General features: G+C 36.7%; 1 protein-coding gene across 46 annotated transcripts in view; it reads left to right on the forward strand.

The window, feature by feature from the left end:
- Positions 1-21,742, forward strand: part of camk2b1 (calcium/calmodulin-dependent protein kinase (CaM kinase) II beta 1) — a 52,098-nt gene that overhangs the window by 24,034 nt on the left and 6,322 nt on the right. For 3 of the 46 annotated variants that reach the window (XM_043240044.1, XM_043240007.1, XM_043240025.1), the window contains exons 9-18: positions 375-469; positions 968-1,090; positions 1,204-1,287; positions 1,403-1,445; positions 2,998-3,093; positions 8,040-8,077; positions 10,693-10,725; positions 12,738-12,806; positions 15,965-16,009; positions 19,153-19,201. In XM_043240044.1, coding sequence (XP_043095979.1) covers positions 375-469; positions 968-1,090; positions 1,204-1,287; positions 1,403-1,445; positions 2,998-3,093; positions 8,040-8,077; positions 10,693-10,725; positions 12,738-12,806; positions 15,965-16,009; positions 19,153-19,201 — 675 coding nt within the window. Of the gene's footprint in view, positions 1-374; positions 470-967; positions 1,091-1,203; positions 1,288-1,402; positions 1,446-2,997; positions 3,094-8,039; positions 8,078-10,692; positions 10,726-12,737; positions 12,807-15,964; positions 16,010-19,152; positions 19,202-20,970; positions 21,064-21,742 lie in introns of all 46 variants that reach the window. The other 43 variants (XM_043240046.1, XM_043240015.1, XM_043240028.1 and 40 more) reach the window with 35 other exon arrangements.

Genomic DNA, 21,742 nt, shown 5'->3' on the forward strand with positions numbered 1-21,742 from the left:
ACCAGGCTTAGTTGAGGCCAGTTCTCTGGCCGGATGCCCAGCACTTAATTTCCTGTTCAATTGCTTGTTTTTAGAGGGTTTACATATGTATTTAATAGAAAATACCAATTGTACATTTGGTATGCTGATCTGGTATACTCTATACTGCGGGTACACACTAAATACCTTGCGTTTGAAGACTGATATTATACAGAGATCATACAGTCTTTATTAAGATTCTTAAGTGGCATGTCATTAAATGTTAATACATTTGAAGCATGGTAGCTTAGTATAAGTGTATTGTAAATAAATGATGGCATAGAGTGGCTATACTGTATTCAACAGCCTAAAAATGTTATTAACAACACATTTTTGTTTTCATTCTTTTTATTAAGGTGTGATTCTGTACATTCTGCTGGTTGGATATCCACCTTTCTGGGACGAGGATCAGCACAAACTTTACCAGCAGATCAAAGCAGGAGCTTATGATGTGCGTTTAACATCTTTCATTTTTTATTTTTTTTTTCCAAAATACTTGAGATAGATTTTTAAGCCTACTTCGAGATGGTACAATGCACTTTTATCGGTTAAAATATTGATAATGGAGTTCTAGAAATTGAACAGATTTGTTTAAAAAATAATCTTTCAAAAAGTGCTTATTTCTGAAAATGAATGGTTTATTTGATAAATGCAGAATGAGTGTTTTTTTGGAAGTAATTTCACAATTTATCATGGTTAAAAAATGTGTTTAGGAATTATTATTATTTCTCATTGTTGCCTGATATGGGACATTTTGATTGCCTGAATCAATCAGAATTGTCTCTTATACCTGCATTTCACGAAAATGAGGAATTAGAACTTCACATCATAAGTTACAGAAACTGCAAAATCCAACAGGTGTTTTATTTGATGCATTGCAGTGCTTGTTGACTGACCAAAGTGGTAGTTGTGCAATAATAGTTTTTTTTATTATTGTTTTTTTTTTAAGTTTCCATCTCCAGAATGGGACACAGTTACTCCTGAAGCCAAAAATCTCATCAATCAAATGCTAACCATAAACCCTGCCAAGAGAATCACTGCACAGGAAGCTCTCAAACACCCATGGGTCTGCGTACGTATTCACCGCCCCCCACCCCACGTGCAGACATATAAACACTTATACAAAAACAGCAAAAAAAGAGTCTAGATATACAGTAAAAATCTTTTCCCTATTTGTTTCCATAGCAACGCTCTACCGTGGCTTCCATGATGCACAGACAAGAGACTGTGGAATGCCTGAAGAAGTTCAACGCCAGGAGGAAACTCAAGGTGTGCTTCATAGTCTCACAAACGCACACACACACACACACACACACAAACACACATGCTCACTCCATTCTAATTTTACACACGCAGAGGTTATATTTCCTCTCTCTGCTCACAGGGGGCCATCCTCACCACCATGCTTGTGTCACGAAACTTCTCTGGTAAGTTACTCTGGTATGATGCAGATGGAAATCAACTTTTGAACGGTCTTGACTGGCGAATGAGTTGACAGATGTGTGTTTTTTTCTGATTGGTCAGTTCTGTGTATGTTCCTACGGTTCTTCAGGGAATCGTCTGTGTTTTTCTTGTTTTTGTTTTTTTATATCCCCACTCCATCTTGATGTGCTTTGTTGTCTGTCATGTCTACTTATGTGTTCGAATAAATATCACACGTGGGCAAGATTGTCCATGCTATACAGGGTTTATATATTTATACATAGATTTTGCAGACATAGTAAGTATTTAGAGACTTAAGTTGTACTTAAAGTTTTATGATGATGGTTGCATTAGACATCAAAACAAATGGCACCCAAAAAGAAATAATGATTGACAGTTCCTTCAGTTTACGGAATCAGTCTAGCATTTTTGTGATGCTGCATAATAAGCTAATATAAGCTAAATACAGCAGAATAATCACAAAAGTTATAAACAAATATGCATAAATGGAAAATTACATATGATTAGACAATTTCTGTAGTATTTTGTACCTGGAAAAACTGTTACTAAGGCTCATTTGTATCTTTGTCCTGTTGTTTAAAATTTGGTTCTTTGCTCTTATTTAAAAAAAAAAAGTTACATTTCCTAAAAGTATGGCATCAGAATTGAATAAAAAAAATGTTCCCATCACATACATAGTAGATATAGTTTCATGCATAAAAAAAAACATTGTAAGATATTACTGGCCAAAAAACATTTTAAATGCAAAAATCACAAATTATAAATGTGAAAAAAATAAATGTGATGTCCTTGTGGGGCTAGATTTTGGTATTCAAACATTTTATTTTGAACAGTTTAAATATCTTTCAAATTATTACCACTTTTAAACGCCACCTGTATCAATATGTATTGTGACGTTCATGCATTTTTAAGTGTGTTTGAAGTGTCCACATACTTTCCGGTACCACTCTATATACTCTCAGCCTACCACTTATCTACAACTTTTTCCTCTCCATCTCCCAGTTGCAGTTTTTATGCTCTGACCTCACAGATATCATGCATAAAACAAAATAACATGCATTCTCACTGCACATGTAATTTCACTCTCTCTCTCTGTCAATTTTCCTTTATTTAACTGCATCCTTTCTGGGAATTCAAATGGTTAAAGTGGCACTTTCTGTCTTCTAATCTCATCTGTGATGTCAGGGCTCTGCTTGTAACCACTAGATGATGGTCCAGCAGAGAACGTTGTGAGGGTTTTAAATGTGAGGAGGACTGATTCCCTTTGGATCTAAAGTCTTGTCTTTGTTGTAATGAAAATGTGCCTTGTTTGAGTGGGGATTGTTTTGTTACAAGCCACCTGTCTCAAAGAAATAAAGAAAATTGGTTTGACGTGTTCTTATAACTGACAATTTCTTCTCCCATAGACTAATGAATGGTTCTCTTTCACTCTGCCCCCTTTCCTCTTCCCTCTCTCTCTTTTTGTTCCTCCCTCTCATTTTGTTTGTGATTGTGTGATTGTGTGATTGTGTGTGTGTGTGTGTGTGTGTGTGTCAGTGGGTAGCAGGCAGACCACGGCTCCGACCTCGGTCACTGCGGCTGCGGCTGCAGTAGCCGCGGCTGCAGGCACCACAGCAGGGCTGGTGGAACAAGGTAGCGCCGCCCTAAAGGCCCAATTCCTCTGCCCCTCTCTGTCTGTACACTCCTCTCTGCATATTCCTGTCATTCCTTCTTAATTTCCCATTTTCCAATTATCATTTACCCTTTCCTTTCTTTTAACCATAATCCCCTTTTGTTCTTTTTTCTTTTCTTTTCCTTTCTTTTTATTAATTTCCCCTCCCTTCCCCTACCTTTTACTTGCCCATTAATTTCCTTTTATTTCACTTTTACTACCCTATTCTTTATCTTTTCTCTCTCCTTTCTTTCTTTTTCTTTCTTTCTTTTTTTTTTTCCCTTTCAAATGTCCCTTTCACATACCTATTCACTTCCCTTTTCTTTCCCTTTCCCCTGATTTCACATTTTCCTTACCTCTTTCCTTTTTTCTTATCCATTTTCCTTTGCCATTTTCCTGTTTACTTCTCTGTTCATTTGCCTTGTTATTTCCTGTTTGGTTTCCTTTTCTTTCTTGTTTGTCTAATTTCATTTTTCACCGTTAGTCGAGTTTCTTTCGTCTCTTCTATGAAAGAAACATGTTTGTCTTTTGTCTTCTCCCATCATCCTCTCTGTCTCTCACTGGTCCATGATTGTCTCTGCATGGGGCTAAAGCATGCACGCTGACTCACCCTGTACCTGTCTTACCTGCTGTTTCTACCTTTTCTTTCTTGTTCTCCACACTTTTGTGTCGTTTTTCATCTCATTTCTCTTGCAGTTCATGTCTGGTATCATGTATTCGCTTATTGGTTCCCTCAGCTGTCTGTCGTCATCACTGTCATCACCATTTCATTCATCTTTTATTTATTTCACAGAGGATCTACACCAAGATCCCTACATGATGAATGTAATGTCCCTACCCACTCTCTTTTTTTTGAGTCCTGTTCTCTCCATCATTTCTTCCTTTCATACAGTATGTGCCATAAATCACTGCCTCTTCCTTTTTTTCTGGTTTATTCTTATCCTCCTCCTCATCACTTTTCTTTGCCATTTTTATCTGACACCCATAAGCCATCCTCACTTTCATCCTCTGTATTCCTCTTTCCTTTACTCTGTCTTTTAATATGGTCTGTGAAGTTGAAGTTCACCCCTCTTTCAGGGGGTGGAACAGTCTGCCTGCTGTTGTGCTGAATGCTGCATGGGAGGTTGGACTAATGCATGTTCACTAACTTGGGGGTGAGATGGGCTGAACGGATCTGGTGCACTTGTGCATGGTCAAAGCTTCTTGACAACTGTACTTTTTTTTAATGTCTTTTTTTCCTATTTAATGGACATGAACAGGATGTAGAATTTCAGTTAACATTATTGAGAAATACTGGATCCACAGTATGGGGGGGAAATGCAGTATATGCAGCCTTTTTTATATTAGATTAATTTGCTTTATTTTACAGGGTTTAGCCTAGAGCACTTCACAAATATGAAAGTTAATCTTGGGCCTGTAGTTTCGGTTTGATCGAGAACATTGTATTTGGAATCTTTTTCTCGCCCTTTACTTCACTGAAACTCCTACTTCATTGCATCTCCTCCAGAGCTGATGGGTATATACAACATTCGATACAATATTGTCTTAATCACTGTTATTCCCACAAATAAAGTTTGTGTTGTTTCATAGTTTTAAAATTCAGTTTATTGTTAATAATAATCGTTCTCCATTGTTGTGGACACTAATATAGTAGTCTTTATTGTTATCATCCTTGTGTAAACAGGCCTTTATTGAAATGTGACCGATTGTACTGTAGATATTTTTCATCTAAATATTTATTTATTTGTTCTAAAGTTCCTGGAATTATGCTTTTTCTGTCAGTGAAAGCAAAATTTTGACCAATCAATAAGCTTATAGGTAAAACTTGATTATTTAAAAATTTCTTGAGGTATCTTCTAAACAGCTGCTCTGGAGGAAAAGCTAGTGGCACTGCTTTGCCGGTTTCCTTTTTGAGAGGGCTAAAATTGATTCGGGTTTAAATGGTTTTTCAGCTTTTCCTTTTCCTTTTTTACATAGAGTGCATCGTGATAGAAGGGTAGAAGGTTTGAGCTGGTACATTGAGCGTGTGCTGTGGCTCAATGTGAAGGCTGTGCTTCATATTTGATGCTCCCTCCACATGCCTGCAATCAAATATTTATGTAGTGCTGCCTCTCTCTGTTGTCCTTCTACTACCCCCAGCCTGAGCAACCAGACTACTGCATTATAGGCAGTTACACTACATATGGGACTGACATCTGGATCGTTCCAAATCCTCATGTTTGACTTTGACATAGTGCATATAAGACAAAATATTTCTAAAATATTACATGTTATAAAGAAGTATGTGGACATCCCTAAGTTAGAGTGGAAGATGTCATAACAGCAAAAGGGGATTCAACTCCCTATTTATTCCCATAGTTTTGAAATGTGTTCAAAAGGAGTAAAAATAGGTAAGGAGTTCACATACTTTTTGTTATGTAGTGAAAAGCTGCATTATCATTAGACAATAATGCTCCGTTTTGCTTGTGCAACTACTAGATGTTGCACAAGATGCATTCAAATTGTCGAGATAATGGTAGTGTTTTTGTTTTGTATAAATATATTTTAATTATTACATTTACTTACTTAATGTTTCATATGTAATGTTTCAGAGCATTAGAGAACAATTGATGACGAGGCTTTAGAGTAGTGAAACTGCTTATACAAAACAGCCTGGCACAAACGTATTTGCCTGCTATTTTTTTGCTAAACCTTGTTTGTGCTGACTCTCTGCAAAGTAGATCAACTCTGAGAAAAATGATGACTGTACTGAAAACAAGTAGACATCTTTTTGCTGTTGTTCTTGAGCCCCATATACAGCTCCATAGATAGTCGTTTAGCTTCAGCGTTCATAGACACAGGATTATTAGGTATTTTGACCTCTTCTCCATTGCTCTCTCTTTTTCTCTCCATTCTCTCTTGCTCTCTTTCTCTTGCTCTCTGTGTTAATGGCAAGGTAAGGAGCTCCACTCACTCTAGAGTATTAGTTGTTACTTCACTACTCCTCTTTCTACAGGGACGCATGCTCATTTCTTCTCACTGATCTCTTTGGGCCACCAGATGGATGGATTGGTGGCCCAGATACAGTTCTAGGAGGATCTGTATCAAATACCAACCTTGAGTGACCCTGTTTCTCAGTTTATGACCAGAAGTACAGCACATGTATTAGGCATTACGTTTTAATGCATAATGCCAACTATTGCTGCCTTATTGGTGACAGAGCTGTATCTGCGGGATTCATTAAACAAAATGTTCTAAATGACAGGGTTTTTGCTGCAACTGATTGCATTAAACGAACAGTACCTAGATCAGTAGAAAGGTGTACAAGTGGGATGGGCACAGGCACCTGGATTTGAAGACCGTTCACTGCTATGGAAAAAAAAAAGATTTGTTTTGGGATTGCTTGCAGTGTGGTATTTGCAGTATGGACACTTAAATATAGAAAACGATTAAAAACGCCTGTCCCCGTGTATAACCTGAGGGATAAAGCTGAAAATCTGTTCTGTGCTTTATTAATAGACTAACTAACTCTGGCTGTAAAAGCAAACAGACCTGCCGAATGAGTTTGATGTGAATGTGATGGTGTTACTGTGATTTAATGCTAAAAAAAGAAGTATCCAAATGAACCGCTTCAAAGGCGCTTGAGAGGGTGCGTGTGCATTTGTTTTCATTTGCATTCTGAATTTAAAACGGGACAAGAACCTACAATGAGTGACACTGATTGTGTCAGATGCTTCCTTTTAAATTATTATTGTTATTGTTCATCACAATGCTGTAAAAATGCTTTTTATTTATTATAAAATTATCATAATATTTCTCTGGATTGAAAAGTTCCTCCATCAGCTATACTGTTTGGAAACCATTTTGCTAAAACTTAAAACAGGTTCATAAAATAATTTAGAGTAATGAGATATCTGTGGCCCCATTGTTTCTGTGATAAGGAAGGAGATAAATATGTATAACTTAGTGGATTTTTCTTCCACCATTTTCTTATTATTAATGGGGAACTGTTCAATCTTAGAGGCCATGAGTAACACTTTATAATAAATCTTAATGTTTAAAAATCATTGTTACTTTTATATAATACTTAATAGATCATTAGTTCTTAGTCCATCAAATAATTATCACAAAACATTGAAATATTTAATTTCATGCACACCTACTAGGTTGGTTAAATTTTTTCATGTTTTTTTTTAAAGAAGGCTTACCGATGGTACATTTATTTGATTGAAAAAATTTCCTTTTACAGTAAAGGAAATGTTAAAGAATTATGTAATATCGAGCTGCATTTTTATCATCTATTACTTCAGTTTTTAGTGTCGATTGATGTTACAGAAATTAGTATTAGTAAACAGTTGTGCTGTTTAATATTTTTGGGTAAGTTATACATACAAGTGATAATTTGTTCAGGATTCTTTAATAAATAGAAAGTTCAAAATAAAAACACTTCCAACATTCCAACATTTCGAATAGTAGTGTATAGTCATAGTCATATCTACATTGACTGCTGATCTAATAAGAATTATATAATGTATTGTTATTGACTCATTAATGAAGTTTATTGTAAAGTGTCATTGGTAGTAATCTGGCTGTATCTTGTGTATAAGTAGGCCAACACAGAATCTGTCTCATTCTGGATATCATTGCATAATTTGAATTGAATCTCCTGCCTCTTTTGTGCTTACATGATAATTAAATAATTTACCATTAAGAGCCTGGAGCTCTCAACTGTCGTCAAAAAATGTTTCTACATTTAAATCCATTCCATACAATTCTCCCCCAAAATGAGTGCAGAATCCTGTTTGGGCCTAGTTATGTTTTACAACTTTATAGGTACGATTAATATCTGCAGTGCTATTTGTTCATTTTACCTTTTCCCCGGGTAATTGACATTTTGTGTTACGGTTTTGCTGATTTAATGTCTCTCTCTTATTTCCTCCCATTGTAGCAGCCAAGAGCTTGTTGAACAAAAAAGCAGACGTTAAGGTAAGAAGATCTGTTGAACTCCTGACCTCTGTGACCCAGACATGACCATACGGCTTCTTAGTACCTTCTCTCTTTTCACTATTCTGTCTCTCTGCCCTGGCTAATCTGTCAGTGCTTGCTGTGCGTGTTTAGAGTCTCTTCTTTATTGCATGATTGGTTTTTTTATTGTTTTTTTTTTTAAACATATTTACATAAGTGTAGTTAGTTCATATTAGGTTTGATGTGTGGTTATGAGTGTGTGTATGTGTGATTTAGGACATGAAAGTACACTGACAGTAAAGTCAGCTTTACTTATATAGCACTTTATACAATAGTGTCAAAGCTGCTTTACAGTGTTAAACAGATAAGTAGTTTGTCAGTATTGAAAGAGGATGATAGTAAACACTCAATTTTCCATTTAGTCAGTTTATAATTGATTAAGTCATTGTCATTATTATGCTCAGTTCTGTTTAAATAGTGTCTATGCAATCAAGTATTTCATAGTTCATGATTATACATTAATTTCTTATTGTTATAGTTATATTAGACACTACATGTGACCCTGGACCACAAAACCATACAGTCATACAGTGTAGTTTTGGTTATTGCTACAAATATACCCCTTTTTGTGGACCAGTGTCACAAATGAGCTGAATTGAGCTCAGAACTAAATATTTAAACTTCTATTTTTCTTACAAGGAAAGCAGATGGTGAACAATAACTGTCAAGCATATGCTTGTATATTGTATTGCTGTTCTTCCAAAATCAAATATCTGTCAAAGGATGGGTGTGCCTTCAGAAGCCAACTGGGCAGTGACAGCTAATGATCACCATGTACGTTCGTTGTAAGCACAAAAAATTGGACATCACCTTTTGTGGTTCCAAGAAAAGAAAAACAAATTTAGACTGAGGTGGTGAGAAAATCTGCGAAATATCCCTGATTTTTCATTTGAAGCAGAATGTGATATCTTCTGCTGAATCGCTTACTGATCTACCAATAAGACCATATTTACATCAGTCCCTCAGGATTAAACGCATTAGTGTGAAAATGTAAATGAGAAATGAGCATTTCAGTGAATTTTCCGGACAGGCAAATAGGGTTATTTAGCTACCAATAAAACCTTTTTCTCCGTATTTAAATCCATCACAAATTAGCTCAAAGTAAAAATAGAGCGTGGATTACGCAGTGAACCTCACGGTGAGTATTTCAGTGAATTTGCCGGGCTCTTTAGCAGACGTAAGAGCCTGGAAATATAAGGTGTTACCAAACACCGTAACGAGCTCTATCCGGTCACAGAGCCAGCGATAGCACTGAAAGATGAGACCAAATGAAGGTTTTATTTCCGTCAGCGCCTGTGGGCATGTGGGAGACGTTTAAGAGAATGATATAACGACGATTGAGGAATCTATGGAATCTTCAACAAGGGCTAGAGTAATTTGATTCGCAAAGTTGGATTTTCAGAGATGAAGTGCGTTTGGCGCTTATGGGAGTGTTCGCAGACACGCGCACGGACACATTCCTACCTGTTTGTGCTCTGTCGTCACCCCACAACCCACCTCCGTGACTCACACCTGCTCTCTTCATGTGTGTGTATGTTTGTGTGTGAGCGTGTTCGAGCGGAGAAATAGTTCAGCGGGGAATGTGACTCTGGTTCCAAGAATAGCCGTGAGTCTGAAACCCTGGAAACTCTGAGACGAAAATAGCAGCTCAGCGCTCCTCTTATCTCCTAGCAACAGGCTCCCCCGCGTCCTCTCCAGCCATTTTAAAACATTTCTTCTGTCCTTTTCACAATTACTTTGTGCTCTCCCTCCTTCCTTCACCTTTACGCTCCGTCTTCAAAGTTCCTGCTCTTAATTTAGTCGCTGTCACTATTTCTCAAAGTAACCCGAAACCGACTTCCTTACTAAGTCTTTGCACGACCGCTGATTATGTAATTCTGCTTTAGAATTGGAGGCGTTTTTATTTATTTATTTTTGAATCCGGCTGTTGATTGGAAGTAGCGCTGCTGCGTTTTGAACCGAAGAGCTTCTGAGAACATTCTGTGCTTAATATAACTCGTTCTTGGCTGCCCTTTTTTTTTAGGACAAAAAATATCACTGAACCGCACAGACTGTGCTTGTTTCCTCTCTCAGCATCCCTGCCTGCCCTTGCACATCATTCCTACTTTGTGTAGCTCCTGCGTTGTTTTCCCCTGCTCCAGGTTCAGGGCCAGATTGTCTCTGAACGGTAACTGTCATGTCACGATCAGGTAACTTTGCTTACACTGATCATTCCTCAGGTGCACTTTAACTAGTCTTCTGCTAGTAGCATGTTTTGCTTTCTTTTTTCCACTATTGCTCCTTCACCCGACCCAATACCCTTGTATCTCTTCCTCCGAATTTCCTCTTGTGCAGAAGAACCTTCAAGTTGTCTTGCTCTGAACCCAAACCTTCACAAGCACCCTAAAAGTATTCTTCCAGTCATTTTCTTTGGCTGATAGCTATTCTGCATTTGAGATCTCCTCCCAGCTCTTTCTCTTCGCTCCAACTGAACATGGTTATCAAAAAAACCAACAGCTACTTTTTTATATATATATATAATCGTCTCACAGGTTCCTCCATTTTTCTCACTTGTCTCCTTTTCACTCTCTCTGTAGAAGCGGAAGTCGAGTTCTACCATTCAGTACATGGTGAGAATCTTGTTTCATTTACACCCTTCTGTTTTTCTGTAGCAGTGAATGTGCAACACTTACCTCTAAAGTTGTGCTTTCTGCTTTTCTGTGGGACCTAATAAAATGATGGCCATTAATAAACATACTCAGACTGGTTTTGTTTAAATAAGTGAAATTGTGTGGGTTTTTTTACTGGTCAACTAGTCTCGGATCTTAGTCTCAGCCTCATAGGCCACCCACACTCTATTCTCTGAGCACCTGATTGATATTAACTGATAGGCTAACTTTAGCCTAGTTTTTCCACAATAGAGGCTTTTTTTTACTTCAATAATTATAATAGTACCTGTTATTTTCCATACTTAAGGAAGATGCCACTTATAGATTTACAAGTACTAAAACTATATATAATATTTCACCCCAAAAATTTCTTCTTATAGAGGAATATAATCTCAGTTGTATAAAAAAAATGTCCTGTCTTTTCCATTTGACACAGGACTATTTCTTTCTTTCTTTCTTAGTAATCAAAATATAGACAATGTACAAAAACACTACACAATAAATAAAAATGTAGCTCGTCATACATTTTTCAAAAGACTAAAGCTTCACACCAACGATAAAGATAACAATATTGACTGTAAGTGTACACTTGTCTGCCGCTTTAAATTCCATCTTAATCATAATTTTTATAGTTATTGTGCTTGGTGTGAATGGACCTTTAAGATTAAATAGAAAAATACAAAATTACTTACAAAATTAACACTATTGGAGTGAACAGGTCTGAAGGGCACAGGTCTAGTCTTGTATTACATAAACAATCTTAGACTGTCTAAGCAGGCAGTTCTTGGACAGAACACACCGTGGGATACACTTTTTGAAGCTTAATCAATGATCTGGCTTTGGGAGACCACTTAGACCCAATAAATATGTCCCACTTTCCTTTGTATTTTCTGACAAACACTGGATTCCTCTTACTTGCTCTTCTTGACCTTGTTTGAATAAATTTGACCAGCTTCTGTTGACACCACAGACCTCCAGGGTCTCATTCTGCGCGTTGGTAATCGGGTGTATTTTGGTTGATACCAACCAGTCCAGAAGCTTTCTAAAGCAGGTTTAGGAGAGTCCTTTCTGCTCATACACAGGTAGGCAATGGAAAAGACATACAGAATAAGACCCTGTGTTTTCCCAGTTCCACCCTCTGTTTTTCTCAATATCTGAAGATCCTATTTACTCATGTCCCAGGATTCTGACTGCACCAAATCTGCTTGCTTCCTTTGCAGGATTGACGCTTATATTCTCGGTGCTCAGGATTTTTTTCTTATGGTTACCATACGAGGATAGCATTGCCTGGTTGTCCTTCCTGGTGATATCCCCGTTTACTTGGATAAAGTTGGACTTCGATACAGATCCATGACCATCTGCGATACGTTTTTGGGAATCGTGGTCTGGTTAGGAACAATATGCATTGGAATGTGTGCCCATAGAGCTAAAGTAATTTCATGATGAGTTTGTGCTCGTGTATGTGGGTTTATTTCATGTTTGTGAGGGGCTAGCAGTCGTGAGCCACTGTTCATTCATCTCCCTCGATAGTGCCTCCCGCACACTTCTCAAGTAGGTACATGAGCCATAAAAGGACTGTTAGCTACCTTGATATCACTGCAAGCTCATAGATGTGAGGCCTGAGGGACCCCCCGAGTACAAATAAACACCCATAGCTAATCTGCCTCTGCATGTAATGTGGCTAATTGGTATAATGGATTAGTTTAGGAAGCCTAATTGGCGAAAAGCATTTTGTGCACTTAATGACCCTCCAGTACCTCTCGCTGATAGAAAACATTGTCTCTCAATGAGTAAGGCTGTTTTCATGTAAATAGGTAGTTGGCACTACATCAGTCAGTTATCTTAAAAAAGATAATGATTACTGCATGTGTTTGAGTGAGTTTGATTGTGTGCATGTGCATGCCGATCTCTCCCTCCTTCTTTCTTAACCTGACCCTTTCTTAATCGAATGTATGTTGTGTTTCCCTGCACAGCCCCAGACAAACAGCACCAAAAACAGCATAGTCACCAGTCCCAAGGGAAACCTCCCCTCTCCTGCACTGGTATTTACCTCTCTAATCCTTTTCTTTTCTTCCGCTCCATCCTTTTTTTCCCCTTCTGTCTACAATTGTACTTGCAATCTGTTTTCGTGTGAGCCAACTTTTTTATTGGATATGAGTGCAAACCTTGAAGAAAAAAAAACTGCAATTGAACTGAAATAACACGTATGTGTATTATAATGCAAACGTAAAATGTGAATATCTGGTGTGTATAGATACACTGGCCTTTAATTATATTTGTGTACTGTAGCTGCCCTAAAATTTATGACATTCAATGAGTTAGTTATCAAACCAATTGCGTTTGATATTAAGGACTAACTTTCATGCAGCCATTTTCACTATTACTGTAGTTTTAACCAACTGGTCTCAGAATGATTTAGGTGCATGTAAGAAATTCTTTAGAAACACAAGGCACTTGGTTTGATGATTAGTTATCTAATGCAGTGACATTCTTGCATTTTTAAGTGTGTCCAAGTGACCAGATACTTTTGGAGCTGTTATATTTGAGTATGTTCAGTGAGCAGTGTTCAGGGTGTCTGCAGCATCATCATTAAGATCTGGATTGGTTCGGGGATAGAAACTCCTCCTGGAGCTCTTAGAATCAGCCTTTAAACTGTTTTTACAGCATCCTGGCTGCAGTGCTGAGAAAAGGTGGTTTGGTTCACTGAGATCCTTAATAGTGTTCCTCTCTTAAATCCACTGGGACTAGTATACTGTAGTTATCAATTGAGTTGAATGTTTACAGCCCTGAGCAGTGCAGGTGTGTTATTAATGTGCGCATTTCAGAAAGTTGAAAGAACTTTTAACATTTATTTGTAATATTTATTTTTTGTAACATTCTAAATTACTTTCATTAATGTCATTTTGTTTAATGCTAGCAATTTATTTGTCAAAATCCTCTTCACAAATATTGTACTATTTATGCGCGCTTACTATTTATTTTATACTCAAGATATCCGTGAATTCCCTAGGAGTTGTGCCTGCTGTTTTCATGCATTATAAATACACTGTTTATTTTATTAGCAGGCATCTTTTATATATAACTGTATGCAATGCTAATTGTACCAAGTGAAAGGAGATGCGTTTGTGCTGAAAAGAGAAATGTATACATTTGTAGACACGGCATCATTCCAAAGCAGGTAGTTTTAAACAAGGTTTTGTAAATGACCCAGTCTTAAAGTGGCACAACTGTTTTTTGCACTAAGCCTTATGCTTTACATCTCCTTCCATGGACCCAGTTTAGCTGTTTATTCAGCTGTTTATTCACTTGCTCTCTGACATTCTGATATATTACTATACACTCTAGTCACACATTTATGGAGTTGTTTATTTGATTGCATAATGCCAGTTTGCCTTTCAGTGTCTGCTTTGATCTGGTGGATGATGAAGGTTGTTTATTGCTTGGAGTTGGCAGGGAATTTAATAAATGTCATTATGCCAGGGTGGTGGATACATGGGTGATGCGATTGTTTAATGTTTAATGACGTGTTTGAGGGATATGGATGGATAGTCTATGTTCTGAGGGGAGTTATGTAGATTTCTGTGGTCGGTAAAAGCTCCATGAAGAGGTTTTAGAGTGAAGGAAGGAAGCTCCTAATGGAAGTATGACATGTGTTTCAACACATACAGTAACATGTGGCCCAATACATCAGAATATTTTAGGATCTCTCATAGTTACTCTTTAATGCTGCCACTGTGGAGTGTGTGTGTGTGTGTGTAGATGGTGTGTTTTATGGTGCAGATATAGTTACTCAACCTTGAAGTGAAGTGAGGAGGTGTTTATGGTCAGTAAAGTCTCTAGCCTTAGTGCTTTGTTTCATGGCTTCCCTTCCAGCTTTACAATTAGCTGTACAGTTATGTGATATTTCTACCCATTTGATATCAACTCAATATTTATGTAAATGTATTTTAAAAATTGCTTGCCTTCTCTTTTTTTTATTCCCATTATTTTAACCAAACAGCCAAGTATATTTAAAACATGTAGAAATAGTAAAAAATCTTTATTTATTATTACCTGGCACATAGATTAAAAAAAAACAACAAAAAAAATCTTCTTACTACTTTATATGTCAAGTGCCAGTTTTGACAGTGCATGCTAGTTATACAACAGTATTTGTCCACTTGCATTGTCTATGTTTGGAATATGTTACTAAAATATTACAGAAATGATTAAAATATTACTGTAACTATATTACAGTAAATAATATTTCAAATAATGTAATATTATATAATAAATATTACAAATAATATTTCTAAAAATTGATCATTAAACGGTGACATATGAAGAAATATTAGCATCAGTGGTTTTAAGTTGAGAATTTGAGACAGCATTAAATTATCTGTCATAATGCATGATAAACCGTAAGACAAATTTTTATTATTTTTTTTCTCATGTTGAACACAATAAGATATATTCTGTTGATGGTAGCCATTGACTTACATCATATTTTTTTTTGAAAGTCGATGGCTACCGTCAGCCGTTCCGATAAACATTCGTCCAAAATATCGACAGAAAAGAAAAAAAGAAATACAGGTTTAGAACAGCTTGAGCGCGCATAAATATAATAAACAGAATTTTTGGCTGAACTATCCTTTTAAAAATCTAAATTTTAATAAATAAAAAAAATGTCAGCATTTTCAGCTTATAGATTGAGTAACCTTAGTGTGTGACTGCCGCCTGTTGCACGGGGCAACGGTTGTCATGGCGATGAATACCCCATAATGATGGGGGCTGCTGATTGGGCAGTGAGGGAATGTTACTTCCTGCAGCAAAGAAAGTGGGCATTACAGATTTATTCGCTCTGATGTGCGTCTAGCTAGCAGCTTTCCGGGCTTGACACGTACGCAAAGGAGACTGCATAAAATAAACATGTTGGTTTAGCAACAGCGTTAGAATCTGCCGGAATCACGCTATTTCACTTTCAGCGATGCGTTGCTGTGCGGTGGCTTTTAATGTGGTTTTGAAATGTTAGAGTCATTTGTTTTATGAAGCTCTCCGCTGTTGAACCCCTGGTGGTTTTTGTGCATGTTTTGTTTGTTCATTTTTACTGGGTTGGCAATCACAAACACCCATCCACCCACACTCTCTCTCTCTCTCTCTCTCTCTTGTTCTTTTTTTCTCCTCATGTTTTTCCACCCCCTCCTCCCCTGTCGCTCTGTAGGAGGCACAGACCACTGTCATCCATAATGCAGTGGATGGGATTAAGGTACCCCACCACCACCACCACTCTTTTTCTTTCCTTCTCACCATGCATCCTCTGTTTGATCAGCATCCCCACAATGCATTTCAGCTAATGTGACTACAGACTATGACATCATGCCTGTTGGCTGCATGCCTGACTCTCTTGACTCTTTGAAACCGGTTCAGTAACTCATTAATATTAACACACAGAAAATGAAACGCATGTCGTGTCTTTTCTAATTGCATCGAGATGAATTGTAATAATAATGACGTTTATGGATGATTATGATGATGGGAAATGGCTCTTGACACATCAGATGTTTGCAGTATGAGGCTGAGGAGCAACAGTTGGAAATGTGTGTCATGATAAGAATATTAAACCTGCCGTCTCGGGTCTCTCTGCTTCTGACTGTGTGACAGAGAGACCTCTTGTGGTGGCCATTGAAAGTGACATTTGCAAAACGAGCTGCGTTGACATTTAAAAATGAATCCTGAAGTCATTTTGTAAAAAAAAATGAAAAAAATCTGCAGTTCAAATTTTTTAAATAAAACAGAATAGACATTAAATGTAGATATAGATCGTACAAATGCTTATGTCCATAGAAAGCACATTAAACGTAAATACGGTTTCAAATACGTTTTTTTAAGAATAAAAGGTCAACATTTGGTTAAATAAATGTTCTGTTGTGATTCAGTGTAACACTTATATTTATGTAAAAATTCAAACAAACTTCTGACTTGTACATATTAAAAAATTATCAAAACTTTTATTGTTTTAAATGTGCAACAAATCGTATTGGCAAATGGGCAAAATCTAGGATATTGTGCATTTTTTTCTTTATGTAAAATTAAAAGACTTCCACCCCAAATACTAATTAGTTGTAATATGTCGTTAATTGATTTTTGATGTAATTATGCCTGACAAGATTGCTATACTGGAATTACATTTTAGTGGGGGTTTTCTGTGAATCAGCGAACGGATAGATAGATAGATAGATAGATAGATAGATAGATATTTACATATTATTTAAATTATATTTTTGAACTTCTGATTACAGTGCATAATTTTATATGCAAGCGACTCATTTGTGCTGAGAAAAGTAACAATGACTTCGTTGAAATACTTGGCTTTAAAGGCACAGAACCATGATTTAACTATCTGCCAGTACAATGAAAATGTGAACGTTAAAGATTCATGCATGGGTTTCGAAAGCAAAGAAAATGTTTTGCTGCTGTGTGTTGAACGTGTCCCATTACTAAAGAAAGATTTAGCAGAAGCAAACAGATCCTTAGAGTCACGCATCACACATGGATTCTCCCGGGCGGCAGTAATGAAGTGTAGATCTGGGCCGAGTTGTTCTGCCAGTGGTTGCTGTTCTGTGTGAATTCTGAATTAGGCTTAATCTCCCCCTTGAAAGTGAGCTGTTAGACCCTTGCGTGGGAAGCTGTCCATTTCGCCACATTTGACACTTTCTTTGAACAGGTGTAACAAGGTCTGTAGCGCAGCATAGATGATGGAATGAGAGAACAAAAGCCTTTTCAGGAGCACCTAATAATATCGCCCCACATACTGATGGCCTATTTACAGCAGGAGCTGGTGTCCTTGGTGATCGCTACGGTTACACTGTGACAGGTGCACGGCCCCGTTTCTCAGGTGACCATGCCCTCCTCTTCCTCATTTCCTATTGAGACATCATTCTGTCAGTTAATTTAATTGAGCAATAAGGTACAAGAGGAAGTACTGCGGTGCGTAAATACAGCTACAAGGTGGCACTGCAGACACTTCAGCTTTGACTGTTTTGATGGCATGAATAATTAAAGTGCAAAAAATTTTATTTTAGTAAGTTTTTTTTTTTTTAATTATTAAAATGAGGGTTGTTATAGTGAACTAAAAATGAATATATTAAATACCGTTTACTTTTTAAGCCCTTAAACTTTCAATTAGTGTAAGTTCATCTACTGAAATAAATGTATTTAAAATATATCTTAAAGAATAGTTTTATTTTTATATAGCTATATATAGATTAAGTTCATTTTTATTTTTGTGTTTAGTACAATAAAGTTAGCTGCTTTGACAAAGTTTTAGATTTTTGTATGTTTTTATTATTATTTTTTTTTGTGTGGTTTATTCAGTTACCAAAAATTATTTGAAGTAAAATTTAATTAGCTTAATTTTAAAAATCTTTTTACTTTCACTGCAGGTTAGTGAGTAATGCTTGCTTACTTTTACTTTGTATTTAATATGTGACTCTGGACCACAAAACCAGTCTGAAGCTGCTTGGGAATATATTTAGCAATAGCCAAAAACACACAAAATTACCAGAAATAGTCAAAATTATAGATTTTTCTTTTATGCCAAAAATCATTAGGATACATGTTCCATGAAGATATTTTGTAAATTATAATATATTTTACGTATCCAAATGGTTGTATCTTGACCAGATGTTATCCTGAGAAACCCCACATCGGTGGAAAGCTTGTTTTAGTCAGCTTTCAAATAATGCATACATTTGTGGTCCAGGATCACATATTTTACATACTTTTATATAAGTTTTTTTTTAAGATTAGGAATATCTTCAGTAGTTTAATTGGACATAACCTCAATTTCCAAATCCACACTTTTATTTTTCTTTTCAGTCAGATGTTCAGAGTCTGCTTAGTAAGAAACATCAAATCACATCTAAGAAACTGAACATGAATTCACACGATGCAAAATAAATGCGCATCAAGTATGCACCAAAGAAGACTGCTGCGTGCCAAGAGTGTGTCGCTTTTTACGTTGTGCTGACCCTGGAAGCGTCTGCGGTATTCTTGAACTCATTTCTCAGATTTCAGCACAGGATATTGTGAAATTAGGAAAGAGTATTGAGTTTATAACGTTCATTCCTGGTGGAGGTGTGTCCTGTGTTTGATATCATTATGTATATGTGAGTGGGATTTATAACAAGCCTCTTCTAACAGTGGTGCTGACATGGCCATGCATCATTGTACGGTGTGTTTGATTCCCCAGAGTTCGGATGTTTACATGCTCGTTTATGGTGTGTGCGTGTGACTATGAGAGCGGACTTTGGCGCCAGCTGGTTATTTCTTTCAGAAAATGCTTCATATATTGTCTAATTGTCTAAAATAAATAATAACTAATTGTCGCTGTGTATCTGAATATCGCAGGAGTCATCGGACAGCAGTAATGCCACAGTGGAGGATGAAGAAATGAAAGGTAAGGCTCATTTGTATTGAACAACACACCCGCAAGGTTTTGTTCAGACAGGCTGCAACAATCTCTGGTAATCTAAATAGAAAAATGTAGATTGAAATCGAATTAAAATCAGATTTTTGTTCAGTACGTTCAGGGTGTCATCTTTCTACAACGTCTTCTCACACTGGGCTAATTCGAAAGGGGTTATCGTCAGAACCTAAAGTTCATGTTTAGAAAACAAATCAGATTTACACTACCATTTAAAAGTTCGGGATCCTTTTTTGGGGAAAGACATTTTTATTCAGCGATGTTGAATTAAATTGGTTAAAAGTGACAGCAATAACATTTGCAGTATTGCAAAAGCCTTCTGTTTCAGATGAATGCTTTTGAACTTTATTCAAAAAATATTAATAAAACCGTTTTCATTGTTGATGAAAAAATACTAATAATTCAGCATAAATTATTATAATGATTTCTGAAGGATCGTGCCAAACTCAAGGCAATGGCTGCTAAAAATTTTGCTTTTTCATTACATGAATGAATTACATTACATAATATTTTAAAATAGAAATAGTTTTTCAATTGTAATTACATTTTACAATATAACTGGTTTACCTATATTTTTGATTAAATAAATGCAGCCTTGGAGAGCATTAGAGAATTCTTAAAAACAAACTAACAAAAAAAAACTTACCAACTCCAAACTTTTTAAATGGTAGTGTATGCAGAGTATAAACAAAAGTCTATAAATGTTTTATTCGTGTCATGTTCCATTAAAACTATACTGAGGAGTTTAGTGAGAAGTTTTTATCCTGAGCTCATTCTGGGCTCAAAACTCTGTTCTGGGTTGGTATCGCTCCTACTTTCGGCGTCTGTGTCAGCTCTCTCTGCCCCAGAACAAGGCAAGGGCACCTTGTGCTATAATTAAGCTCAGTGGGAAACAGAGACCCTGGCTATTTCAGAGCATGTGTGCGAGAGTGCGTATGAGCAGAAAACTTGCCGCCAAATTTCTGGGCAGACAGCGTGCATGACAGGAGCGTGATGTCTTGTTTTCGCGATCACACAAAAGAGACGGTGAGAAGGGAGTGTGTGTGTGTGTGTTACTTCTAGGTGGTGTTGGGAAATATCTGGCTGCAGTAGTTGAGTGATGAATTATGGCGCAGCTGTGAGAAGTTAGCTTTATATCTTCTGTGCTAGCTTGACTGTGAAGCACTGAAATAGAGGCAGTTTATATAATAAGTATTTTTAAGCTTTAAATGTATGTGTTTCTGAATCAATCACTGATTTTGATTTCTGCAACCTGCTAGCACGATTTTTATGGTGCTGTTAAGTTTGAATAGTCCAGTATTGATTTTGGATTTTGTCGTGCTTTATTGTATTGTTTGATTATATTTACCGTACGGTTTTAAGTTTAAGTTGTCATCTTTCGCTCAGTTTTGATTTGCTTTCTTCCTGTTGATAGTAATACACACAGCTTTCATGCGCTGCACAAAATAGCTGAAAGAACTGTTGAAAGACAAAATACTTATATTCTAGGTAAAGAAAAACTTCAATTGTCTTGTAGCCAAATTTCATGCAGTCAGATCTTCTCCACTGGCATAGAAATTTCGGTCTTGGTTGGCATGTTCCGTTAATTTTTGGTCATGTATTCTGGAGTAACACTACACATGAAGGCATCTAGCTCCTCCGGCCTTTTCTAGGCTTGAGGATGGCTGCAAAAACCCTGTTGACATCCGTATACTTTCTGTGTCCCATCTCTCTCTGTGCGATGTTGGGGGGGCGTGTCACAGGAAAGCTTGTAGATAACAGTTCAGTTCAGTCAAACCCCAGCAGCCAGCCTGACTCCGCCCACTCGCCTCCAGGCCCCTCCCCCGCTCTCTTCAGTAAGTGCCCTCTGACTGCCGTGACCTCATCCTCCTTCCCATAATCCCCTTTTGCATGTGTGTGTGTGATGCAGATTACCACAAAAATTAGTAAAGTTGTGCCATTTTAAATGAGAGATATTAATGATTAATGTGGTCGTAATTTGTGTTCTCTTTAGTAAACGGATAACTTCACATTTTTAATCAAATCTTGTTTTGCCGTTTACTGTGTCTCAAATATTTAACCATATTCAGGTGTTTTTTCTGATTTTATTTAGATGGGTAATTCATCAAAAAAACTCATCACTTACTTTCATGTTCTCCCAAGCATGTATGAGCTTCTTTTTCTCTAAGGGGGTGTTTGCACAAAATGGATTTTAAACTTAAAGTAATATTTTGAAATAAAATTTAATACAATTTAAAATAAGCCCAAATAACTTTATATTTGAATATATCCGAATGTAATTTATTCCTGTGATGGAAATGTACTGTATTTTCAGTATTACTTTTTTGTTACATGATCCTTTAGAGATTATTCTGATTCTGGATTCTTTGATGACTAGAAAATAGAAAACCAAATTTTATTTGGTTTGTTCCAAATTACCGTTAAAGGTTCACCCAAAAGTGTATGTCATTCATGTCAACTCTTAAGACCTTTGTTCAGCTTTAGACCGCAAATTAATTCAAATCCGAGAGTCCA

The sequence above is a fragment of the Puntigrus tetrazona genome, chromosome 5 (genome assembly GCF_018831695.1).
Source record: "Puntigrus tetrazona isolate hp1 chromosome 5, ASM1883169v1, whole genome shotgun sequence".
Taxonomy (NCBI): Eukaryota; Metazoa; Chordata; class Actinopteri; order Cypriniformes; family Cyprinidae; genus Puntigrus; species Puntigrus tetrazona.